This window comes from Buteo buteo, chromosome 13 (genome assembly GCF_964188355.1).
Source record: "Buteo buteo chromosome 13, bButBut1.hap1.1, whole genome shotgun sequence".
Classification (NCBI taxonomy): domain Eukaryota; kingdom Metazoa; phylum Chordata; class Aves; order Accipitriformes; family Accipitridae; genus Buteo; species Buteo buteo.
The window spans coordinates 38,592,158-38,617,372 of record NC_134183.1 but is presented as its reverse complement, the minus strand read 5'-3'; the positions used below and the strand labels follow the sequence as shown (position 1 = coordinate 38,617,372).

General features: G+C 56.4%; 3 protein-coding genes across 4 annotated transcripts; 1 reads left to right on the top strand and 2 right to left on the bottom strand.

The window, feature by feature from the left end:
* Nucleotides 1-944: 944 nt before the first annotated feature.
* Nucleotides 945-3,111, top strand: PPIB (peptidylprolyl isomerase B). The gene is made up of 5 exons (XM_075045748.1): nt 945-1,135; nt 1,386-1,499; nt 1,645-1,738; nt 2,408-2,592; nt 2,793-3,111. The coding sequence occupies exons 1-5, from the start codon at nt 980-982 to the stop codon at nt 2,913-2,915; spliced, it is 672 nt and encodes a 223-aa protein (XP_074901849.1). The 5' UTR covers nt 945-979; the 3' UTR covers nt 2,916-3,111.
* A 133-nt stretch (nt 3,112-3,244) lies between these two features.
* Nucleotides 3,245-6,372, bottom strand: SNX22 (sorting nexin 22). Its single transcript, XM_075045750.1, is given in 7 exon segments — nt 3,245-3,647; nt 3,650-3,700; nt 3,840-3,916; nt 4,111-4,205; nt 4,292-4,396; nt 4,521-4,604; nt 5,948-6,372. Coding segments are annotated over 7 exon segments (537 nt in total). The 5' UTR covers nt 6,017-6,372; the 3' UTR covers nt 3,245-3,591.
* A 340-nt stretch (nt 6,373-6,712) lies between these two features.
* Nucleotides 6,713-24,086, bottom strand: SNX1 (sorting nexin 1). Of its 2 annotated transcripts, XM_075045746.1 has the most exons (15): nt 23,889-24,086; nt 19,242-19,344; nt 18,185-18,321; nt 16,826-16,892; nt 15,577-15,620; nt 14,426-14,567; nt 13,811-13,889; nt 12,984-13,059; nt 11,030-11,143; nt 10,798-10,891; nt 9,978-10,183; nt 8,444-8,587; nt 7,973-8,053; nt 7,460-7,531; nt 6,713-7,122 (listed from the first exon to the last, which is right to left on the bottom strand). In XM_075045746.1, the coding sequence occupies exons 1-15, from the start codon at nt 24,033-24,035 to the stop codon at nt 7,072-7,074; spliced, it is 1,557 nt and encodes a 518-aa protein (XP_074901847.1). In that variant the 5' UTR covers nt 24,036-24,086; the 3' UTR covers nt 6,713-7,071. The 2 variants fall into 2 exon arrangements, with proteins under 2 accessions (XP_074901847.1, XP_074901848.1); XM_075045747.1 differs by lacking the exons at nt 19,242-19,344; nt 23,889-24,086 and adding an exon at nt 18,461-18,689.
* Nucleotides 24,087-25,215: the final 1,129 nt, after the last annotated feature.

Genomic DNA, 25,215 nt, shown 5'->3' with positions numbered 1-25,215 from the left:
TTAACACTGACAAAGATCTATTTGAGTAGACATTTAAAAAAAAAAGATAATTCCCACGTATCCAACTAACTCCAGTATTTGTGAACAACTGTGCTAAGCTAGAGATTGGCGCCTGCAAGATGGCAAACAGTTCTGTGCACTTTCAGCCTTGCCGCATCTGGTATTTAAGAGAAATTTGGGCCTCTCTGAATAAGACCTCTCTCACCCACCTTTCTTGAGCTTTATCACTCAGCCTCGCCCGCTCCTCAGCCTTGCCCAGGAAAGAAGGGAAGGGGGCAAGCCCCAGCAGCCCCTCTCCCCGTTGTACCCTCGCGAGGGGTACCTCAGGACAAGGCTCCATCTTTGCAGCGGGGGGGGGGGCTGCACCAAGGTCAAGGCCGGGCCCGGAGCGGCGAAGGGCCCTGGGGGCGCCGAGTTGTCATTTACTTTGTCCGTTTAATGCCGGTGTACACCCCACCACCACCACCCCCCTCGGCCTGGGGGGACGCGGTCGTCGCCGGTTGTTCGTTTTACCGCCGAGGACACAAACCTCCGCCGCCTCCCTCAGCCGCCTCCGCCGCCCCCTCAGCTTCCCGCCGCCGGCGCGCGCCCCCTCACGCCCCACAGCGGCGGGAGGCGCGCGCCCGCCCCTCACCGGGCCGCCGCCGCCCGCCGCGCCCATTGGCCGGCGCCACCCTCGCGGTCCCGCCCCTCAGCCTCCTCGCCCCGCCTCCTCTTTCCGCGGCGGCCAATCAACGCGCCGCCCCGTTCTTAATTGGCCGCGCGGCGGCTGCCGAGCGGCGGACAACGTGGCAGCCGCCCGGCGGCTCCCGGCCGGTGCCGCCCCCGCCCGGCCGGAAGGTGCCTCCTCCTCCCCCCCCCCCTTCACCCCCCGGCCGTTGGTCGCGCCCGGGCGGCTGGAGCGGGCGGGGAGCTCGGCGCGGCGCGGCGCGTACCACTGCGCGGCGGTGGGCGGGGGGAGCGTGACGGGCGGGGCCGGATGCAGGCGGCGCGGCGGGCGCTGTGGCCGGGCTGCGAGCGGTGGAGGATGAAGGTGGTGGTGGCGGCGGCGGCGCTGGGCGCTGCCGTCCTGTTCCTGCTGCCCGCTGCTTCGCGGGCCGACGAGCGCAAGAAGGGGCCCAAGGTCACCGCCAAGGTCGGGCTGGGGCCCGGCGGGGAAGGCCTGGGCGGGCCCGGCTGGGGGGGGGGGGGCTGGGGTGAAGGCCTGAGGTGAAGGCCTGGGGCGAGGGGGGGCCCAGCTGGGGTGGAGGGGGGTCTGGGGGCTCGGCGAGGTTAGGCCTGGCTGGATTTGGCGGGGAGGGGGGGTGTTGGACCAGCAAGGTGAGGCTGGCTCCGCTGACGGCCCCCTAACCTACCTCCATCCATGCCCCCCCCCCGCCCCCAAGGTGTTCTTCGATCTGCGGATCGGCGAGGAGGATGTGGGCCGCGTCGTCATCGGGCTCTTTGGCAAGACGGTGCCCAAGACGGTGGAGAACTTTGTGGCGTTGGCCACCGGAGAGGTGAGGGGCCAGCGGCTGCCTGGCCGGGCCTCACCCAGCCCCCTGGGAGGCTCCTGCTTGGTGCCCTGGGGCAGAGCTGGATGGAGGGAGCTCAGCTCTAGTCTGTCCCGTTGCCTCACTCCGTTTTCTCCCTCCCCACCCCCAGAAAGGATTCGGCTTCAAGGGCAGCAAGTTCCACCGCGTGATCAAGGACTTCATGATCCAGGGAGGAGACTTCACCCGTGGAGATGGCACTGGAGGTAATTTGGCCCACGCCAACCCGAGGATCCAGCCGCTGTCCAGCGGCCATGCCTGGCTACCCCTGGGGACCAGTGGGCAGCTGGAGCATGGTGCCCCAGTGGGCATGAGTGGGCACACAGCTCATAGAGACCTGGCGTCGAAGCAGAGCTTGGTGCTGGGGAGGGATGGGCGCAGTGAGGCTTGGCTGGCTGTTACCTGAATGTTACCCCTGTAACTGTGCCCTCTGCCCCCACAGGACCTGGAGCTCCTCACTAAGAAAACTTTCCTCTGCAGCAGCTGGTGCTTCTGCCAGGCCTCCTGGCTGCCAGGACACATATAGTCTGGTAGCAGCAGAGTCCAAACCTTCCACCAGCACATAGCAAACATTAGTAAAGCTGTTGATACCAGCATTTGGGCTTGTAAGCTCTTATCTTGTCTGCTCTCACACAGCCTCCTGCTCCAGTCCCCTGGGGGCATGATTCCTCCTGCCCACTTCATGGGGCGCTTTTAGCTCCCTTCAGTCGCAGGTAGCTCGTGGTTACCTGCAGCCCTGTGGTATTGGTAGTTCGTCTCCCCTCTGGATGTCCTCATCCACCGCACCCAGCCTGTGGAGAGAGCTGCCATCACCTCCCCTACCCTGACATATTTCCATGAGCGAGCACAACGTAGCCTTTTTCCCCTCCCCTTAGGAAAAAGTATCTATGGGGACCGCTTCCCTGATGAGAACTTCAAGCTGAAGCACTACGGCCCTGGCTGGGTGAGCATGGCCAACGCTGGCAAGGACACCAACGGTTCCCAGTTCTTCATCACCACCGTGAAGACGCCGTGGCTGGACGGCAAGCACGTGGTTTTTGGCAAAGTGCTGGAGGGCATGGTAAGGGAGTGATGGGCGGTAAAAGCGTGATCGATTCCCAGGGGGAGAGCAGGACCAGGCAGATGCTGCCTAGGCAGGCTGGCTGGGGGGAGAGCACTGTGGAGAATGGGCTGGGAGGCGCCTTCTGGGGCGGGGATTGCGCTGAGCTGGCTCTGCCCATGCCCAGCATTGCCCCACTCTCATGCCTCTGCTATCCCCAGGATGTGGTGAGGAAGGTGGAGAACACTAAGACAGACAGCCGGGACAAGCCCTTGAAGGATGTCACCATCGCCGACTGCGGCACCATCGAGGTGGAGAAGCCATTTGCCATCGCCAAAGAGTAATTCCCCCTCCGTGCATTTCCCTGTCATCCCAGGGTGGGTGAGCAGCAGCAGAGCCGCTGTGCCCCGCACCCCTGCTGCCCGGCCTCCCCCTTCACCCTGCCGCTGGCCAGCGGGCAGGATGGGGTGCTGGCTCCTCTTCCCATCACTTTTGTAAGAAGCACATGCGCCAATAAATGTGACCAATCTGTTTTTTAAAGAGTTTCCTCTCTTCTGCTCTTGGAGGGGTGCAGATCACTTAGCATCCTTCAGCTAGGTGCATCCCTCAACCCTTCAACCCCCTTCTTTCACATTTCATCAAGCTGAGAGCAGTGCCACGATTGGCCCTGGATTTGCTTTGCAGAATTACAGAGCATGGCGATCTTTTGCCAATCAAGCCCAAGTGATTTATTGCACCAAAGCCCAGATGCTGAGGGGGTTCAGGCTCCAAAGGCTCCTACCAACAACCCCAAAACATCAGGGCAGAAGGCAGAGCTCCTGCTCCCTAACAAAGGCACTTTGGATGCTGGTGGGTGAGCAGCGCTGGCCTGGAGAGCAGCTGTGGCTCCCCACCATACGCCTTGGCTTCTCTCACCCAGTTTTCTTGCCCCAGCCCAGCAGGGAGGAGTTCTTACTGCAGGGATCCTTTCCGCCGCTGCCTGGCTGCTCACCGCTGCGGCCCTTGAGTGCTGGTGGGTGCTCAGAAGCCCGGCAGGCCGGGGGCTCGGGGCGCTGCCTGGCTGGGGTTGCAGCTCAGGGGATGTAGAGGCCCTGCAGCACCCCAGTGAGGACGGTGTTGGGGAGCAGGTCTGTGAGGAAAGGGGGGAGCTGGACCAGCTTTGTTTCTTTCCCAAGCCCCGTTAAAGGAAAAACATGTTTTGCCGAGGCCCAAAAGAGCCTTTTCCCTTGGAGGCTTGGGGGACCTGCATCCCTGGTGCCGCTCCTTACCAGTGCCCTGTGGCTGCGTGTAGGGGTCGGTGCAGAAGCCGACGACGGGCCGCTGGGAGGGCAGACAGCCGGCGCTGCTATGGGAGAGGAGATGTCAGCGCCCGGTGAAGGGTCCCACTTCTTACACCCTGGGTGACCTGGCTGCGTGCCAGTCCCCAACCCTGTGTCTTGGGGTTGCTCTCAGTGGGTGAGGGGGACAAACCCGGCACCGTGTGGGATAAATCAGAGCTGGCAAAGCCCAACGGCACTGTCCGCTTGAGCATCTACTCACGGGGGGCTGCTGGCCTTGGGGTCCTGCTGGCAACGCCGAACCTTCAGGAAGTCCAGCACGTCCTGGGGCAGCTCCTCGTTGTGGTACAGGACACCCTGCCGTGCATCAGGGGGAGTCAGCACCGCCCCCCTGCCCCCCCAAAACCAAAAAACACAAAACCCACCGCCAGCTGGCACCTTACCCGGATGTAAAGCTCCAGGCCCTGCCGGCGCTGCTCCAGCACTTTGGGCATCCAGTTGGGGACACGGCGGGGAGGGAAGTCGGGGACCTTGCAGGTCTTCTTGATCTAGGGTAGAGTGGCGGGGGACATCATGGCAGCAGGAACCATGGAGGAGGAGGAGGCTGGTCCTCCCTGCTCCGGGGAGCTGGTGTCCCCTCCCTGTGTCCCCCCGCGGTGCCGGGGGTCTCACCCGCTTGTGCAGCGCCTGGAACTCGCTGTAACGCTTCACCACGGTGTGCCGCCGGCCATTGCACAGCACCTCCACCCTGTACACCTGTGCCACGGGTCAGCCACTGCTGTCTCCGTCCTCATCGTCCCCGGGGCAGGTGGGGACATGCACCTCTGGGGCAGATGGGGGTACCTGGGGACAGACAGGACCCCACGGACCCCCCCCCAACATTCCCCAGGGCCAAAGGGAATCCCCCAGGTCAGGGACACCCCTCCTGCTTTCAAGGGTAGAGGGTCCCCAGGCAGGGACCCTTGAGGACAGACAGGGACCTCCACCCCACAGTGCCACAGGGTCCTCAGGCCAGGGCCCCCCCCCCACCCCTGGCTTCAAGGGCAGAGGGTCTCCCTCAGCAGGGACCCCTGTGGGAAGTCAGGGACCTCCACCACCCCCACCCCTGGGCATGTGGGGACACCGGGGGGGCACTTGGGGACCAGGGGCAGGAGCTGGGGGGGGGTCACAGAGCCCTGGGTAGATGGGGGTACCCTGGGGAAGGCAGGGACATTTTCCCCCCGGCCCCAGGGGACCCCTGGGACAGAGGGGGGCCCCCCCTATGCCCCCTTCAAGGGCAGAGGGTCCCCTTCAGCAGGATCCATGGGGGCAGTTCGGGACCTCCACCCCTGGGGTACACGGAGGGGGGGCACCCTCAGGCAGGCAGGGACCCTGAGGACAGGTGGGGCCATCCAACCTCCTGAGAAAGTGGGACCTCCCCTTCCCCTCTCATCATCCCCAAGGGCAGAGGGAGACACCCACCCAACCCGCCCGGGGCCAGAGGGGAGCCAGAGGGGATCCCATGGGCCAGACCCCCACCCACCCCCACCACCCCCCCTCCCCATTTCAGGGGTAGAGACTGGGACAGGGACCTTCTCCCCAGTGGCAGATGGGGCAGGCAGGGACCCCCGGGGCAGATGGGACAGGCAGAGCCCTCCAACCCCTGGGATGGAAGGAGACGATGACTCCCCCCCCCCAAAGCCTCGGGCAGGTGGGGGCCCCCTGGAAGCAGTCAGGGACCTGGGCAGTCAGTCACCCCCCCCCACCCCCCCCAAACCCACCCGGGCGAGGGAACACCCCCTCTTTCAAAGGTAGGGGGGCTGTCCCCACCAGGAGGGACCCCTGGGGACAGAGAGGGACCATCATCATCCCCCCCTCTCAGAAAGATGGTGGCACTCTGGGGCAGACAGGGACCCCCCCCCGAGCCTGAGACCCCCACCCCTTGGGGCATGTGGGGGTCCCCCGGGGACATTAGGGCACCTCCAACCCTCGGGGCAGAAGGACCCTCCCCGGGCGGGTGGGGACCCCCTGGGAAGGGCCAACCCCCCCCCCCCCCCCCCCTCCTGCGGCAAAAGGGACCCCCCCGTCCCCGCTCCCCCGTCCCCGAGGCCGCCCCTCACCGTGTGCCCCTTCTCGGGGCTGCGCGCCGCCGCCTGCGGCTCCGCCGCGGGGATGGACACGGCGATCATCGTCCGCCGGGACGGGGGGGGGGGAGCAGCGGGGGCGGCCCCGGGGCTTCGCGCCGCCGTCACCTCCCGCAGGCTCCGGGAGACGGGTCAGCCCCGCTCCGGGCCACCCCCAGCGGGGGGACCCCAAAAGCAGCCCGGGGAAGGGTCCTGCAGCCCCCAGCTCTAAATCCAGCAGGCTTGGGGGCGGGGGGGGGGGGGGAAGGTTTGGAGGCTGGAGGGAGCGCAGGGATCCAGCTCTACAGGGGCAAGGGGAAAAGAAAGTGAGAAGTCAGCACGAGCTGCCTTTTTTTTAATTGCAAAAGAAGGGGTATCGGTTTTGATGAAATCTACGGCTGGGGTCCAGGGGAGCGGGGGGGGGGGTCAAAGGAGAAAGAGCTGCCCCGTGGTCGTGGGGGAAAGGTGCATCACAGCCCCCCAAAGGTTCCACACCGCCTTCGCGGGGGCCAGGTCCCCCCTCCCAAACCACACACGACACGGCCCCGCTGAGCTCAGATCCTAAAAACAGCTCCCAGGCAGAGCAAGGCAGAAAGCCAAAGCTTAATCAGGAGCCAGGACAGGTGGCGGGGGCAGTGCCCAAGGTCACCCCCCCATCCCAGTCACAAGAAGGCGGGAGGCTCCGCCGCCTCCCTCCGCATCCACAGGATGCGGCCGTTAGCCCTCCCCACCCCAGCCCATGAACAGACAAAGCCTGTTTGCCCTGATAGAAGTTTTATTACAGAATTTTAATGGCACTGCAGGAGTAAGATAGTCATTAGAGCCCTAAAACCCAGCCTGAAAAATATACATTTTACATATCTTGTTAACACTCTGCTGCAGGTCTGGTCTTAAAGCAGGAAACTAGTTTCTCTTCAGTAAGAAAATATATGTTGCTAAATGAAAAATATACAGTTAGAAGAGTTACTGGCTTGCAAGCTGCTTGTCTGGGGTTAAACCTCTACCAGCTCCAGAGTGTTTAACTACGGTTCATTCACATGTAAAAGAGGAAGAGGTATAGTGTATATAAAAAAAAAAAAAAAGGCAAAGTTCAGGTATGCTCTTTTGCTCAGTCAGTCCAATTAAGAAATGGCCTTGGCTTCGGGTAGGAACGCTTCCCAGTACTTCACCAGCTGCGGAGAAAAGAGAGGAGGAGAGTCAGGAGCTCGCAGGCAGTTTGCCAGCACAGTTCAAGCCCAGAGCAAGTCAAGAAGCATTTGGGCAGGGGGGCAGAAGCCCTTCCACAGAGCACGGCCCCCCCCCCCCCCCCCCCCCCCAAAAAAAGAAGGCATCAGGGGGGATGCAATACTGCTTATATTTTGCCCTGCTCCAGCCTGTGGAGGTTCAACCCCTCCCCACATCTGGGGAGCAGGACACACCAAGAGTGGGGGTTCACACTTGAGGAGGGGCACGAGCTCGCACTGTTGAGCTTCGAGAGGTAAAACCACAGCAGGGGCTGGAGCTACTCACCTGTTGCTGAGAGTTTAATAACGTCTCAAGGTATTTAGTGACATGGTTTCTGAAGTCCTTGGATTTCTCTTTCTGCAAGAGATGGGCGCAGGAGTGAGTACAAGGCTGAACAAACCACCAAAACCCTCCAGCTTTTGAGGGGGAGGGAGAAACCACCAGAATTTTCCTGTTCCTGTTCCTCCTGGGGCCCCACAAAGAGACCAGCACAAGAGCCTGAGATGCTGAGGATGATGCTCATCTCTGGCCACAGCCCAATGGCTCAGAGGATCTTTGCTCATGCACCTTCGTTTTAACAGATAGCTTCTCTGTGTGGAAGCCCCCTCTCAGCCAAAAGAGATCAGCTCTGCCCACAGCAGTGGTGCCCCAATATTTACAAATATTGCCAGCTGTTGCACTAGGAGCGGGGTCAGGAGCCAAGGTGACCTTTCGCTAGCCCAGACTGGTGTTCCCAGCCAAGGCACATCAAGGCCAACCAGCTGGTGGGTTGCACGCCGAGGGCAGGGCCAAACGTACCTCAAACCGTATCACTTCCTTGCGGATGACAGCAGAAATCCGTTCAAAGTCCCTTTCGTACTGTGTCACACGAGACTCCCACTGCGGAGAGAGGAAGCGTGCTGTTTCCAGGGGAGGGGAGGCAAAGAAGCTCTCACTCCCCTCTCCAAGAGGTTTCGCAGCCACGACTGTTCACATGAGAGGCTCTGCTGGACCGAAGTCTGGCATTTCTGGTCCTCGCCACCACAACAAGCTGCATCCCCTGCTTGCTGCAAGCTCAGCAAAGAAGCCACAGGAGGTGGGACCACAAGCAGTCCCTCCTGCAGCTTCCCAGGCTTCCTGTGGGGCTTGCTCAAGGCTGGCTTATCCCTTGATGCAAGCTTGGCAATAGATACCTGTCCCTTCAGCTCAGAAGGTCCCCTTCTCACCACTCAGCGGCAGAGCGCAGAGGGAAGGAGCTGCGCAGAGACCCCGGCACTCTTCATTCCCTACCTCCGAGATCTCCTCTTTGGCCTGCTGTAGCTTGTCAGGTTTGTTGGCCCACAGCAGCCTGGCCTCCATCTCCCTCTTCTTCTGCAGCATGGTCTGGGCGTCCTGCCACCGCTGCCAGGTCTTCATGCGCTGGTCAAAGGCTCCCTGAAAGGAAGGATCAGAGACTAAGCTCTGCTCTGCCTCTGCTACGACACCAGGAGTAGCAGGCAGCTGCAAGAAGCTCTGCTGACAGTGACAACCATGCCTTTGGTAAGGGGGACATCTGCTAACAGCAGAGCTGCTTCATCAGTGAGGTCCTGCGCCCATCTCAGTGTAACCAAAGCTGAGCCAGAACACGGACTGCTCTACTACCAAAGAAGCCCATGTGCAACATCAACCAACTCATGCTTCACGAGCAGCTTTGGGACCTCCCTCCGTACAGGGCTGGCAGCACAGGATTTGCCCACCTGCTCTACAGTTTGGCAGGAGAGTAATTGGAAAAGCTCCAGCTACGCACGGGGTTCAGCGCAAGCCCAGACAGGCCTGAGGCCACCTACTGAACTGGCAGCATCCCAAGCACAGTGTCCAGCCTATCCCCAAGCTCTGCTGCCTGCCTGCTTCAGTCCTGCCGTCGAGAATGGTCAGCGCAAGGAGCTGCCTTTGCCCCATCCCACACGGGATCTCCAGCAGCAGCTCACAGGCATCTGCCAGGAGACCAGATGGTTTTAGCAGGCCTGTAAACCACCAGCCCAAGCAAGGAAGACCTCATGAGGCTTCTGAACACAACCAGCCAGACTGGGGGGAAGAGCTAGAAAAGCAGAAAGCAGTGTCCGATAGCCTGGTCAGAAGGACAGAGCAGGCAAGAAAGAGGTAAAGTCTGAGGCAACACTAGGGCTCCTTACCAGAACACCCCAGATAAGTCTTATTACCTCCAGCACTATCAGAGATCCTGGTGCTGCTCTGGAGCACCCACCACACAGACTGGCAGACCAAGGAGGCTTTGCCTCCTCACTAGGCTGCATTCTGGCCTCTGTAGCCTCCAGAAACAACTTCTCAGAGGCAGGACATGTCTGGGGCAGGAACGAGTCAGCCTGCCAGACTTGCAGCTCACTTGGGACTGGTTTCTTTCAGCCTCCGGCAAGGAGGCCAGTGCACCAGGCAGGCTGCACAGACTTGAAGACTCAAGCTCTTCCCCAGCAGGCGCTTGGCAGATCTATTTGCAACACCCAGATCACAGGTTATCACCTCACAGCCTCTGCAGTAGCCACAGCCGTCACCTCTGGTAGGGTTCAGGCCGCCTACAAGCCACGAACTTGCCCCACATCAACCCTGGAGAACAGCAGCACAGCCAGGCCTCACCTACCCCACTTCTCCGATCTAACCACTTCAACACGTGCACAACTGGACAAGCAGCAAGCTTGCCCTCTGCCTGGAGAGGTCAGAAGCATGCCATGCCCCGGGCTTGAATTTAGAAGACCAGCTGCCTCCTGGCACACCTAAAATGAGTACTAGGACCAGCAGCATAGCCTAGAGCTTGCCCCAAAGGAGTGCTTACCCTTACAACTGAGAGAAGGCGGATGTAGTCTCCCAGGAGCTCGGCCAGGAGGAAGAAGTCATTGTTAGCCTGTTCCTGGTGCAGCTGTTCAATCTTCTCTTCAACCTCGGCCAGCTGGGACAGCGCCCGGGACAGGGCCGTGTTGTCCTCCGAGCTCCCCAGCATGGCCAGACTCTTTGCAAACTGGGCTGTATTCAATGCTAGCTCTAGTGAACAGAATAAGAGAGTCAACTGACGGGCCTCACTACAGCAGGTGCTCTGCAAGTAAAGCCCCAGCCTAGAGGTCAGCCCAAGGAGCTGCTTTTCCGTAGCCCCAGGAGACATCAGCTGGAAGAGCCAGCACTGTCTCGGTCAGAGCTGGCAGCTTCTGCAGCACGGCAGGAGGAGGGCTAGCCAGCTGCGGCCAGGGAGGAGAAAGGAAGCAGCAGGGTGGAAGGACAGGCACAGTTTTGCAGAAGTCAGCCAAAATATGCAGAGGAAGAAAAACATCCCTGCTCCCTGCCAGAGGACAGCTCGGAATTAGTAAGACGACCAGGTCTGCTCAGATTTGCCATGGCAGCCTTCATCCAAGCAGGACACTGGTTCACCTCAACACCATCATCCTAAGCTTGTGGGGCTGGACAGAAGAGGTGGGATTACCGTTTTCCTTCTGTCTCTCATGATGAAGAGACTGAGAGTCCATTACAGAAAGGAAGCACTGTCATATCTTCTGTCATGTGCCTCCTAGGACACCCGCGTGCTGGGAACCTCCAGTCAGGCACCACAGAAGGCTTAACTGTTACAGGCCAAGCTACAGAACAAGCGGTACCAAGTTTGTTACCTTTCCTGTGGTTCACTAGTGTTTCAACGACAGCATGCAACTTCCGTAGCCGCTGGTCCTCGCACTCCACCTCCTGCAGCTTCTCCTCAAACCACTGAAATGGGTAAACCCAGAGCTGATTCCCACAGATGCATCACTGTGGAGCTTTCCTTGCATCTCACACCCAAAGCCTGAGCTGGGGAGAGCACGCAGCGCCAGCGCAAGGACAGCCCAGAGGTGTCCTAATACTTACTATGTCCGATTCGTTCATCTTGATGGTCATTTTACTGACAGCGTCCGTAGCTTTGTTGAACATCTTCAGTATTCCTGCTCCACTCAAGGTCTGGGTGCCTACTGCTCTTGGTAGCTATAAAGAAACAGAAAAGTTTTCTTTGCCAGGAGATAAAAGCAGCTTAGCGAGCAGCCACCACAGTGGCATCATTCTCCCTTGTGGGTCCCTTGGCAGGCAGGGTTTCTCTGCACACAGCAACACATGCACTACAGCTACTGCAAAGGAATAGCCAGACACCACCTGAGCGGTGCCACAGCCTGTACAATATTTCCAATAGCGGGACTGGAGGGGTTTTCAAACAAATGAGGAGTTCCTAAACCTTACACCGTACCTGGGGTCTGCCTGTTCTGCTTGGCCAAGGTAACACAGATCTGCAAGAACCAGCCATGCCACTTGAATCCCTGAACTGAGGGCTGCCCAAGCTGCCACAGGTCACACAAGCACATAGAAGTGCTTCAGAGCATCTCTCCAAAAGCCAGTAGCAGTTTGCACGATGGGGGAACACTAGAGTAGAGCGGTGCTTTGACACTGGGAAATACTCTACACCAGCCACCAACTTCCAGACGGAACTGCATCTGCTCAGCAGCAAAGTGAGGTGTTTCTGTGATGTCTGGTCCTACAGCAGAGCCCTCCAGCACAGCATTAGTGCTGGAATCACTCAGGCTAGGGTTTCCCCAGGGCTCAGCCTCTTTAAGAATGACTTCTCCGCATCAGGTGCGCAGCTGGGTATGGTCACACTCTCCTTGGAGGAGCAGGGACCACATCAGCCACATGTTCCAGTACAGAGCCAGCTCTCCTTTAACATCTCAGCATCAGGCCAAGCCAGCACAGGACCACCCTGTACCTCCGAACAGAGGCTACACTCCCATCATGGATTTCAGAGAACAAAGACTACCCCTGCTCTCCATGCGTGCTCCCACCATGATGTATGCAAGCTAGGCCAGAGCTCTTTATGAGCGCACAGTGCTTAGACAAGCACTGACACAGAAGAAAGTTCTGTTGCATCTGGCTTGTGTGGCAAGGTTGTGGTAGCAGGGGGGCTAGAGGGGTGGCTTCTATGAGAAGCTGCTAGAAGCTTCCCCCATGTCTGATAGGGCCAATGCCAGCCGGCTCTAAGATGGACCCACCGCTGGCTGAGGCCGAGCCCATCAGCCACAGTGGTAGCACCTCTGGGATAACGTATTTAAGAAGGGGAAAAAGTTGCTGCACAAGAGCAACAGCAGCCAGCGAGAAGAGTGAGAATACGTGAAACAACTCTGTAGACACCAAGGCTAGTGAAGAAGTTTGTGGAGGGTTAGTGAAGAAGTTTGTGGAGGACTGTCTCCTATGGGAAGGACCCCACGCTGGAGCAGGGGAAGAGTGTGAGGAGTCCTCCCCTTGAGGAGGAAGGAGCAGCGCAAACAACATGTGACAAACTGACCACAACCCCCATTCCCCATCCCCCTGCACTGCTGGGGTGGGGGGGGGAGCGGGGAGGAGGTAGAGAAAATCAGAAGTAAAGTTAAGCCTGGGAAGGAGGGAGGGGTGGGTGCAAGGTGTTTTAAGATTTGTTTTTGTTTTCGCATTACCCTACTCTGATTTGATTGGCAATAAATTAATTTTCCCCAAGTCGAGTCTATTTTGCCCATGATGGTAACTGGTGAGTGATCTCTCCCTGTCCTTATCTCAACCCACAAGCCTTTCATTATAGTTTCTCTCCCCTGTCTAGCTGAGAAGTGATGGAGCAGCTTTGGTGGGCACCTGGCATCCAGCCAGGGTCAATCCCGCACATCTGTTATCATCACTGGTTAAGAGCTCTGACAGGGTTCTGCTGCTTCTCACTGAGCTTTGAGCATCATGCCTCGTTAACTGCTTGTGTACCATTTCCTTCTGCAATTCCAAGGTACCTGTAGCTACATTATTCCACACTACTGACCTCCTCCTTTTCCAAGAACTCCCTGACATCTGGGTCCTGCAGCATTGTTGGATGGCTGACCACTCTCCGTAGGTACCTGTGGAGAGGAACACACCAAGAGTTACTTTGGTCATAGCAAACCTGGCTTCGAGCCATCACAGTGAGCTGCAGCACACTTGTCATTTACTCTGCAATGGGAGTTTGGCAGCTGGAGGTCAGGCCCAACAAGCTGTTCTCATTCACCCACCAAGAGTCCTACCTCCCTGCGGGCTTTAGTGAGACTAGCCTGCAAGACCAGACCTTCCAGGCCTTTGATTAATACTTGCTATAGCAAGAAAGTTACTTGATACATCAAGCGATCAAGATCCAGCCTTACATCTTTAACAGTGACACATTAATAGATCTTACAGAGGCTGAAGCTGGAGGGGATCAGCATCCCAGTGCTAACTACAACAGTCAACACAGGTGACAGAGCAAAGGCCACTTGTGGCTGTGTAGTTAGGGTGCAAGTTAGAGAGCGAGTTGTTTCTCACCTGATCTGCACTGTTTGTACAATTACTTAACATCCATATTTTTGGGCTCCTGAGACAGTTCAGTTTTCTCCCTGCCTTGTCAGGGGAGTTTGGCCAGATTTGGACCAAACGCCAGCAGAGGCTTTTGAAGCAGGAGATTGTTTTACAGAGTCAAAGCAACTCTCTGCAGTTGCAACTCTTCAGCGGCCTCCAGGTTTGCTGCAAGCCTAGAAGCAGGTGGCTTTTCTCATGTAGGGAGGAGAGTGCAGCCAGTCTGACCTTTCAGAGGTCCCTTGCTTGATTCAGGCACGAGGGGATAGCTGTTGGGGTCTGTACCTCTCTAGAGCAGCCCGTCTTTTTTCTAGGAACTCTGCAGAGGAGGAGTCTTCTTTCCCAACTTTCACTTTGGTCATTCCTAGCACAGATGGAAGATGCAATTAATGAGCTGCTTCAAACTCAACACATAAGGTAGTGTGGTTTGTTACAAAGTACAGACTATCAGGGTGACAGTAGAGGAGAGGTGTTTTACAACGGGAATTAGACCTTGCATCAGCAACAGCTACTTGGAAATTTAAAATCTGCTTATATTTAACATCTAGCAGCAGTTGACATCCAGTAAAGAGGAAAAGCAATGCCAGGCAAGACCAGAAGGGTTACAGGTCTGGACTCAAGTGAACAGCAATTCAGTGACAGCACAGAGGATAAGGTTTTACTCTACGTCAAGCAGGTGTGGAGGCACCTGCAAACTCAGAAAAGGCTTTAAGCCCAGAGGTCCAAGTATGGAACCAGTTTTGTCTGTGCCACAGAACCCAGATTATTTTCTGCACCTGCTTCCCACAGCTACTCTGCAGCTTCCCTCTCAGCTTTGAGACTGCATGCAGGCCTGTCCTTCAGGCACAAAGCTTACCGTCAGAAGGACCCGCTCTAGTGCTCTGCACCTCCACCACTCACCTATGAGGCTCTTCTCGGGCGGCGGAGGAACGATGAACCCATTTTGGGCATGCTTCTCCGACAACTTCTCATAGAGACCCAGAAAGTCACTGAACCTCCTTTTCACTGAAAACTGCTTGCTCCTGAACATTGGCATGCTCGTCTGGGGGAAGAGATGAGACTCAGATCAGACTCACCCAGGGAAGCTTGCCCCTGCATGCACAGCCTTGCTAGCTCTACCTGCTGTCACTTCTGGGGATGAAGTAGGACAGCTTGAGCTCTGCAAGAGCTGAGGAATGAATAGAGCAAGCTTTGGCCTAGGTTTTCAGCAACTTACCTCCTAACAGTTCTTCTTGGGCTGAGCAGCAGTATTAATGCCACTAAATAACAGAGCAGCTGTTACTGTGGCTGCAGGCTGCTTGGTAAGGCCTGCCCACCGCCTAACCCCATCACCCCTGCTCCACGCAGGAACAGGGACCGCTGTCAGGTCACACTTTATCACCTTAAGACTACAGGGGCCACCAGTGGCTTTTGACTGTGTTTGCAGAGCACGAGTGGAGGCTAACAAGTCCCCTAGTCCCCTTCACACACCATCAGCTTCAGACAGACCACAGGAAGCCTGTAGTCCAGCAGCTGCTGTACAGACAGCTAAGAACAACTTTTTGCAGAGCTCAGAGCAGCACCCCAAAGCTCTAAGCAGGGCAGCAGCTGCAGAAGGCTCAATTTCTTGCAACTAGCCCAGGAGAGCAGGTCCTGACATGAAACTAGCTACAGCAGGACACCTTCAGTGAGAGACGGGTTCAGGTCAGCTTGATCTGATGCGACCATCGCCACAGAACCTTTAGCAACAGCCTCAGTGTCTGGGGCTCTCCCTAACAGATGTCATTCCTGCTGCTCAGTCCAATGCTGAGCATCAGTATCAGTCAGGACTGCAGAAGTAACTGGCTGAAAAAAAAGACAGTCTCCTTTCAAATAGATTCAAAACCTATTTCTCAGCTAGGCTCATCCTTTGATCTGTAGGGGTGGATTATAACTCCTGAATCCATGTACCAAGGCATTCAGACCTCCTGTCTATTTAGGTCACCGCTGGCTTGGCTGAGAACAGAGTCCAGCTGCCTTTAAGCATGGAAAAATAATGGCACCCCATCTCAGGGGTGACAAGTTAGACGTACCTGTGTTGACACTTTGTAGGCTACATACGCATTCATGCCGTCCCCTACAGAAAACAGAAACAAGGCATTAGAATCACAAGATCAGCACTTTCCACTACCACCTGAATGCAAAGCACAAGGCTCCTGCAATCTCCTGGCCTTTGCCCGCTTCAGTGGTTCTGATCTTTGGCCTGACGGAGCCCCAGATCTTCAAACAGAACCACAGGCAGCATCTCACCGCAGGACCCTGGACTCCTGCCCACTAGGCATTTCCCCAACCTGACTGCTTAGCCCTCCTTTTACTTCCTAAGGCAGCCAACACTGACAATCAGGCGCTTGTTACACCAACAGCATTTGGGCTGACTCCACACATCTGCTCAGCACGCAACAATTCGGTGGCTGTACAGCACATGAAGCAGTCTATTCAGAGGATGCAAGTCAGACAGCCCCTGGCTGCATGTGGTTGGATTCTGAAACATCACAGGCAGTTTTCTCCAGCTAACACAGAAATCCCCTTGTCTACCTGGTAGTTCAACTGAAGGGCATCCTCAGAGGTCTGATGCTACCCCAAATATACCTCTGATTTACAAGTCAGTGCACCTCCCAGCGCCAGAGATCACAAGCCATGGAGTGAGAACACGCTGCCACTCGTGACGCTGCTCCGCTGGCTGGGATCAGATGTTACCTTGGGTTCTCTGTACCCCAGGGACCGCCACATAGATGGCCAAGTTCCTCTGACCCCCACTTTCAACAGAAAGAAACCCTCTTGCTTCTCAGTTTGAAGCCAGAGCTGCTTCCCTGGCAAGCGCAGCTGCTAGGGAAGGTGCTAGAGCATGGAATAATACACTTAGTTTAGGTTAAGGCAGTTTCGCCTCCCCCTTGCCAGCTGCACACAGGACAGTGCTGCCTGGAGGTCAAGTCAAGTTGGTCACCACAGTTCCAGATACCAAGCTCTCCTACTGCAAGCATCACATTTCACCCTTTCAAAAAAACTGCTCCCGGCTCCCTGTCTTTGAGGTCCCCAGCTTTCCAGAACCTGCTTCTGCATTTCTTGTTTGTGACCTAGGCATTTCGCTTTGTGTAGCTCCATTTCTTCTAGAAGTTGGAAGGAGTCTTGGAGAAGTTACTCTGGGATTAAGTTTGTGCTTGCAGAGACAGCTCAAAAGCTGAAGCTGTGGCACATGGAAGTGATAGCTGCATTCGGTCCTATTGCTAAGCCTAGCTTGTCTAACTGTGCTTCACTGTGCAGCAGGACAGGACATTAACTCACCAACTTTCTCTGGGTCGCTCACTCCTACAGTCAGCTCAAATTTGTCCTCCTGTTCCTCTTCTTCCAGCTGTTTGGAGTAAGCACACAAGGACAGCAAGTTAAAACTAGAAAGTCAGGCTTCAAACCACCCCAAACCAAGAAGTCCCATACATTACGACGAGCTTGTCACACTGCCAAGGCATCTTTGGCACTTCAGGCCAAGGCCATTCTATAAAGCCCTTCAGCTTCTCACTTGTGTCCAGGCTACATGTTCCAAGGATCCCAAACTGGATTTGTCTTTACTACACCACTATCTGCACAGACTGATGTACAAACTGCTCAGCCCCAAGGTGAAACTCTGCAGAGTCCAGCCTCAGCTCTGCGCAAGACATTTCCCTTTGGGCTCTTTTCCATCATGATTTCAGTTCTCATCCAAAACAGTGTAAGATACTGAACCTATGGAAAAGGCAAGTTGTACTGTGTAGGCACACGGGGATGGAGACCCAGGATAGCAATAGGCAGACCCCATCTGAACAGGCCTTTCCACCACATCCTGCTATGCTAAAGGCCAGTGGGCAGCTACACCACAGTACTGCCTCTGACAGACCACAGAGGCTTCAGGCTTGCTTAGCAAGCATTGCAGTGCCTCATTAGTGGAATGGTGTTAAAGGACTGGCCCCATATAGCCTTTGGTCTATGAACCTGAAGGTGACAGCTTATTAGTTCACTGATCAGCTCAGCATCCTGGCCTACTTCTGCATTGCTCCTTCACTTAAGCCAGTCTGAAGCCAACCTGAGACACTACTCCCGATGGCACTGCAGAGTCCATCTTCATGAGCTCAGGGGTGCTTGGGGCAGAAAAGAACCACTTTCTTTGTCTCCAAAATAGTTTCAGTCTCTCTACAGGAGAAAACCCAGATTTAGGCCAAGTACCACCTGATTAACTGGGCTGGGCAACCAGACTACAAGTTCCACTTAAGGACCCTGTGCTCTCATGTCATCCAGGAGACTATTTCTTTTAAAAAAAAAAACACGGACAAGAGCAGCTACACTACTTGCCCCATCTGCAGCAATACAGCATGCTAGAGCTTCGAGTCAGAGCTCAGACTCTCAGGATCAGATCAGCCGCTTGCTATTTCAGCTTTGGAAGCAGTCTGCACCACCACACGAGCAAGAATGCCATCAGGCTGACCTGAACCCCACTTCAGCCGTATCAGTCCCAGACTGATGGCCTGAGATACAAGCCAGGGCATCCAGTTTGGCAATTACATTAATTGCATCATTTAAGATGCATGTTTACAACTAAGTAAACAGACAGGTTCCTGCCAATTACAGTCTGAAACCAGCAGGGCAAGTTGGAAAGCTCAGAGCAATTCTCACCTCCTCATAGCTCTTTGGAGGGTTTCTAGAAGAAGAGCTTGCAGCTACTTCTAATGAGGGGGCAGGATTGGATGCTTTGGCCAGTTCCTTCTTCTGGTTGTTTTGCGTGCTGTCTAGAGACAACTCTACAGTGGCATCTGTCAAGAGAAGTTTGCAAGGGTCAGCCTCTCTACTTTGAGTTTCTGGAAAGGTAATTTCAATATTCTCGGAGAGGTTCGTGGGATCTAGGGAGTAACTATAGTCTTAATTAGCAAAAAAAATCCATAGGGAGGACACCTGTAAGCATTGGGAAGAGCACGACTTAATGCATCTTCACTGCGGTAAGAGCATTTGATCAATCCTGCTGGAGAACATTAAGTTAATCCAATGAACTTCTTATTCTAGAAGGAGCCAGGCACCACCTCCTCACTGTATGCTAGAGGAGCCGCACACTAGAACAGCTAAAGCCAAGCTGGATTTTCACACGGCATGTAGGCCAGCCTGGAAGGTAGGCTCCTTCCCAGTACAATTCTCCACCCAGAGGAAGCAAAAACTTCCATCTGTTAGCAGGCGTCTTCAGAATTGACTCTCAGATGCCTCTGCCAGAGGTCTCCAACCATGCCAGGGCTGGGGAAGGTCTGATCCTCCTTGTTTTCCCCTGCTGAGGGGTGTTACATTTCCTGTTCCTTGGGAACAGCCACGTCTCTACTAGAGATGCTTCCTCCACCTGCATGGAGGGAGGAGAAAGTAAAGAACAAAAGCCTTTTAACTCTGAGAAGACACTCACCACCTCACAGTTTAAGGCAACAAAACTAAAGCAAACCCCATTTTAATCCTCTTCAGCTTCCAAACAGTTAATCCTGCCACATGATTATGCTAGAGACCTGGAGGAGGCTACTCCGACCTTCCTAAAAACACCACCAGAGCTTAGTGCTTCCAGAACAGACTGGAACATGAGTTTGAGATAAGGACCTGTGATAGTCCAGAAATATCCATGACCTGCATATCATGCTTAAAAGCAGATCACTCCAGGCTTAGAGTTCAGAAAGCCCCAAATACCCAGTAGATACAGACTCACCTGCAAATAAGTCCTGATCATCTTGCTCTACACGAACCCCATTCTCTTTGGAGGCGCTGCTCACAGGGAGAAGAGATTCCCTTTTCAGTGCCGTGGGCTTGGTCTGTAAGAGAATTAAAAGCACATAAGGTCATTTACACTGAGGAATGAAGGCTGGAGGACCGAACAGCTCACCTTCCTAGCTGCTGCCACAGAGGGTCATTACTGCGTGAGCAGAGAGGCCAGAGGACATCACAGACTGCTTCCCTTCCACCCATCCTTGAGCATTACAACCTCTGCCAGCAAGGCTGTACTGAGGCATCTGAGCCATTAAGGACACCAAGTATAATGTGAAACTTCATAGCCAGTTTTAACCCTGATTTTTAGCAGAACAAGAGCAACTAGCAGGTCACCGGGACATGCCAGTCCACAGACCAAGTGTCACAGCCCCAATCCTTCCGCTACAGGTGTCAGGAGCGGTAGGCAGTTGAGTATACACAAGTCCTCCTGCTCACAACACCCATAACACACCCAGCCATCCCATTTCCAGGGAGTGACTTGCACATCAGCACTAACACCACATCAAGGCAGGTGGGCAGCACTAGGGAGCCTCCAGCACTTAATAATCATAGTGAGCCGAGCACGCTGCTGACAGGAGATCCCTTGGGAAAGCCAAGCTGTCACTGCCGGCAGCAGAGACCCGCGGCAATTTGCTTGCCTGAAGGCAAGACGCTGGGGACCACAGGAGCCTTGTCAGCAGCTTAACTTGTGCTAGCAGTTCAACCGCCACCACAAGCCGAGCTGCGCTTCCCCAGAGGGTTGCTTAGGGCCTGCATGAAGGCAGCCGGGCTGTGCTTTAACGCAGCAGCTCACTTCCAAGTGGTGCCAGAGGAGCGTGTGGACTCCGCCGCTCCAGCACTGCTGGGAGCCAGCTTCATGGAGCCGCACCGTCCCCTCCTACAACGCCCCTTGCAGCAGAGACAAGGCTGTCACAGATGGACTAAAGCTGGGCATGGCTCTCCGTGTTTTGCAAAGTGATGCTGGCAAAGTCTTGCACGCCATGCTTTGTGACCCAAACCTCGTGCTCCCCACGTATGGCTCAGCCAGGACAAGCCAGCCCCGAGCCCCAGGGCCGGGACTTACAACACAGCTGATCCTGCCACAGCAAACAGCCCCTTGGGCACGTAGCTTCGTGGGGCAGGGGGGACCGTCCCGGCTACTGGGAGCAGGCTTGGGGACATGGTGAAAGCCCACCCGAGAGCTTGGATGCCAACCAGTCCACCACACCAGAAGGCAGAGCTATTTCTGCATTCCTGCTGCAGACAAATGCTACGGACCCTGGCATCACGAATCATCCCTCATTTTGCAGGCAGACAAGCAAGTACAAGTTATTCCAAGCAAGAATCACACAGCAAGTGCTATTCTTTAACTGTCTTCGCAGAGAACAGAACAGGTCTTTGACGACCAGTAAATGGAGCACTATTAGCAGCGACTCCGAACTGACAGGCTCCTTGGCACTTTCTTCAGCAAGGAAACATCATCAGTTCCCACTGCTCCTGAAGGAGTAAAGCGGTGCTAATGAGCCCACCTCAAAGACAAGCTGTAAATCTTTGGGTACGTAAAACAGCTGTACTGTTTGATGGTGAGTCCTCCTGTATTTTAGAGTGTTTTCCTGGAGGAGAAAGCTGGGACCGCTCCCAGCCTGGATCACAACAGTTATAGGCAGGAGCTACATTTGCAAGTGATGGAGAGCAGGGAGTAGAGAGACCCACCCCAGGGTCTTTCAGACTGGCACCCAAGCCAACAAGAGTACTACCACCACAAGGACCTCTTCCAGCCAGCAGCCAAGCCAACAAGAGGGCTACTACCACCAGTGACCTACGTTAGGGACATTTGTAAGGGGTCTCATTCAGATCTTCTGGTTCTGCGGGAGCTCTTCAAGCTGGTAAAGAAACCCCCCTCTACACGAACAAGGTAAGGTAGGCTCTGAAGTTTCCCTAACGAGTCTCCCAGCTCTCAACCACAGAAAAGGGCTATCTGCTTTTCTACCATGACCGGTTCTCAGCATGCCTTAAATTTAGTTTCTAAGACTATGAAAGTACCATGCCCCGTTCCTACTTCTCCATCTGCTACTACAGAAAAGCCATGGCCTCTTTTAGATCAGCCCATGACACCACACCCACCACCTCAGAGGCCTGATTTAGCACACCCCGACCATCACGTGTGCAGGCAGAAGCTCCCTAGGTCCCCCAGCGAAAGCCTGATGCTTACCACAGGGAAGCAGACCTTGCGTCAGAAGAGCTGGTCCTTGAGGGCATCCCTAGAGAGGACTATGGTCATGCAAGGATTCAACCTTCATCAACTGGAGGTCCAGCTCCAGTTATGTTTGTGTCTGACCCAAACACTTCTTTGCTGGCTACTGTATGATGGCTAAGCGCTGTCAAGCCAGCTGAACGCCAGCAGCCAGGTGGATCTGCCTCACCAGCCTGACTCCCCTGCTTCACAGAAAGTGTTTTCCTAACGCTCAAGGGCAGACAGACAAGCAAAGCCACCAGGTCACACAGAAGAGCCAAGTATTAGTTATGACAGTTGCTTCAACAACAACACTAAGCACCTGATAAGCTGCTTTAGCTTAACAGACTCCAGTTTCAGCAAAGGGAGGCTTTATTTGCATGAAAACCCAGAGCAGTTGGCACTCGTCCATTTAGGGAGGCTGCCTCTACCACAAAGCAATGAGCCACCTACCATATCTTCCAGTTCTTCAACTAAGAAAGGTCCGGAGAAGTTCAAGACCATCATCGTGCCCTAGTGCCAGTATCTTCCTCTTGCAAGGCCAAGGTTGCACTTTCCCACATTATTTTCAAAACATACAACCCCACAGCTGTTTTGCCCAGACCGATGTGAGAGTTTCTTTCTCACAAGCTCGCGTAGGGCAGAATCTACCCACATGTCCCCAAATCTGCCCTGATCCCTGCTGCTAAGCCACCAGCAGAAGACAGCCTGCTGCTGAAGGAGCATGGCTCAAGGATATCAGGCCAGCACCAGGCCAGGAGCTTCACCAGAATCAGGGCAGAGACAGCTCCGGCTTTATGCCGGTGGCAGGAAAAGCTCGGCTGGGCCAGCTCCGTTCCCAGTAGCAGGCAGGTTTGCATGTTCACAGCCATGGTCTCCTGCTCGAGGCCTCCCTGAGCCCAACCCAGGGAAAACACCAGGGCTGGGAAACTGCAGACAGGTGAAGGTTTCTGGAGAGCTTCCTGCCAGCGACACCAACTCCTCCTGCCCTGCCAGCAGGAGCAGGCAGGCTGGAAAAAGCCTGGGTGAAGCAGGCAGAGGCCACGAGTCAGCCCTCGCAGGGGACAACTTGACCAGCCTCAGCTCGCAGAGCTTAGGAAATCAACCCTAGTACCTGCAGCATTCAAGCAACCAGCCTGCTGGAGGAGACAACTTCTGCGGCCCCTCTAGCAGAGATCCTCACTTGGTGCAGACGCCAAACCTATGAACTTGAAGCCAGTGGCTGGGTGGAGAGGGATTCAGCTTGGGAAAGCGCCAGCCAGCATTTTAACTCCCCTCCTATCTGCTGGTTGCTATCTGGAGCAAATGCCAGCACAGCTGGCCAAAGCTGGCATGAGTTAACACCAACAGCCTTCAGCAACCAGGGATTCATGCACGGGAGACCATTAGAAACAAGAAAAGGCACTAAAACCCTTCACCATTCACACCTCCACCTTCAGCGAGGAATTTGTGCAGCACCACAGTGACCTGGTTTGCTGAGCAAGTACCACCAAACTTTCCTAGACACTCCTGCAGCCAGTTGTGCCAGTACAAGGCAGGGGAGGTCACCAAGGCGTTGGCAAGCCTCCCCATTGTGAGCCGGGGACCTTGGGTGCCTCCTGTCATCTCACCCCTTCTGCACGGAGGGGTTCATCCCCTAGTACCAAACTGAGGGCAGCAAGCACCACGTCAGGCACACCAGCACCCTCTGGATGTCGAAGGGACAAGAGCTGATGCTGGGGGAGGGAAGACGGGGCTTTTCCCCGTTGAAGTCTCATGGGCTGCGCAGCAAAGATGCTGAGCTGCGGCTGCCACCAAGTTTCAAACCAGCGAGGCAGCCTGCTCACAAGTTACTCTGACCCTGATCTGGGAGGAATATCGAGAAGCAGGCAGTCACCCCCAGCACCATGCCTGAGCCATGCCAGGATATCTTCACACGGACACGCTCCTTCAAGACGCTTGGGTTCTGCAAGAATTGACAGGTTATAACCCTGGGGAAACAGAGACCAGCCTAGCAGGAGCCGTTCCACAGTCCTTTAGCCAAGGGAGCTGCCTGTGACCCCAGGGCCTGCTCCCTGACCCCTGGGCACCCACAGCAAGCCCTCCACAGCCACCCAAGGCGCCTGAGAAGCTCTTGGGGAGGGAGGAGATGCCGGGCTCCCTGCAGAGCCCAGAGGCATCATCCCCCCCCCCTTTTATTTTGGGGGGGGGGGGTCCCCCTTTTTTAACCAAACCCGGAAGATGCCACGCCGCTGCCTACAGGCGCCGGGCCACCCCTCAGAGAAGGGCCCACCCGCAGGCACCGCCGGGCCCGACCCGGCAGCTTCCTCCCTCACAGCCGCCCCGGGCTGGGCCTACCCCCGGGGCTCTCTCCCCCCACTCCCCGCCCACACTCACGGTGCCGGTGAAGATGTCCTCGCCCTCCGTGTCGCTGTCGACCGCCCCCGGCGCGTCGCTGTCACCGCCGTGGGGCTCGGGGAAGGGCGGGGGGCGGCGGTCGGCGGGGGAAGGGGAGCGGGAGCCGCAGGCGCCGCCCGACGCCATGTCCGCGCTGCCGCCGCTTCCGCCTCCGACAGCCGCGCCGGAAACCGCCGCCGCCGCCGCCGCCGCCTTAACCCGCCGGGGCGGGGCCGGAGGGGCGGGCGGCCTTCGGATTGGGCGGTGTCTCCGTCTTCCCCGCCCACCGCCGCCAGGGGGAGCCAATGAGCGCTGCTGTTTTCCTCCGCCGGCAGGCGTCGCTCCGTCCCCATGGAAACGGCCACGAGCCTGGCGGGGGGCGGAGGCGGCCCGCACCATTGTGCCGACGGAGGGGGAGCGCGTGTCGCGTGTCGTTCCCCCCCCCCCTCCCCGGGGGCAGTGGGCGAGCCCAAGTCTGAGGGGGACGAGGCGGGAACTCGGCGAGGGCGGGTGTCCCTCCGGGCTGGCACCCTGCGTCCCCTCAGCGCCCCGGCCGGGATGGCTGTGGTCCCCTCAATACCCCGACTGAGATGGCCACGGTGCCCTCAACTGAGGGAACCCAGCTGATATGGCCACCAACCCCTCGATGCTCTCACCCAGAGGCTTTGATGTCCCAACCACGATGGCCACAGTCCTCTTCCCGCCCCAGCCACCTTCCCTGGGATACCTGGACCCTGAGGCAGTCATGGTCCACCCTCAGAGCCCTGAACAAGATGCCCACAGCCCCCCCAAAACCTCAAGCAGGACAGCCGCCCTCCCCTCCACACCCCGATCAGGATGGCCGCCTGTTCAGCTCGAGGGTTTTCAGGAGCGGCCCAAGAGAGATGACGCTGCCACAAACCACCTCAACCCCCACCTCTGATTCCTCCCCTAAACATCCAGTAATAAGCCCTGGGCAAGCCCAAAATACTCTTCCCTGTATCCCAGTATGAGTCCCATACCCCCCAAGACATCCCAGTATGAGCCCCATGCCCTGAAGACATCCCAGGATGAGCCCCATTTCCCTGAGGCAGCGACCACCCTTGGTCCAGCCGTTCACTCATGGTGATGGGTCACCACCACCCCATGGGATTGGTGGTTCTTTCGGGACAGTGCCAGGAGAAGCCGAGCAGAGCAGTAGGTAAAGCAAAGCCAGAGACACCTTGGACTATCATCGGCTTTGGGTTAAGGAAGAAGATCCCAATGCAGATAAAGCAGATGGGGTCCCTGACCTGCTGGACACCCCTCAGCTGAATTAATTCACCAGGTGGTGCCCCAGGGAGAGGGT

What these genes read in the sequence shown, in the direction of transcription:
- PPIB (XM_075045748.1), top strand. Translation starts at nt 980, where the DNA reads ATGCAGGCGGCGCGGCGGGCGCTGTGGCCGGGCTGCGAGCGGTGGAGG. An exon ending in GGCCCAAGGTCACCGCCAAG is followed by an intron (nt 1,136 to 1,385) that starts GTCGGGCTGGGG and finishes CCCGCCCCCAAG; the next exon opens with GTGTTCTTCGATCTGCGGAT. An exon ending in TGGCGTTGGCCACCGGAGAG is followed by an intron (nt 1,500 to 1,644) that starts GTGAGGGGCCAG and finishes CCCCACCCCCAG; the next exon opens with AAAGGATTCGGCTTCAAGGG.
- SNX1 (XM_075045746.1), bottom strand. Translation starts at nt 24,035, where the DNA reads ATGGCGTCGGGCGGCGCCTGCGGCTCCCGCTCCCCTTCCCCCGCCGAC. An exon ending in ACTAGTGAACCACAGGAAAG is followed by an intron (nt 10,184 to 10,797) that starts GTAACAAACTTG and finishes TCTGTTCACTAG; the next exon opens with AGCTAGCATTGAATACAGCC. An exon ending in GCCTTCTCTCAGTTGTAAGG is followed by an intron (nt 8,588 to 9,977) that starts GTAAGCACTCCT and finishes CCTTCCTTTCAG; the next exon opens with GGAGCCTTTGACCAGCGCAT.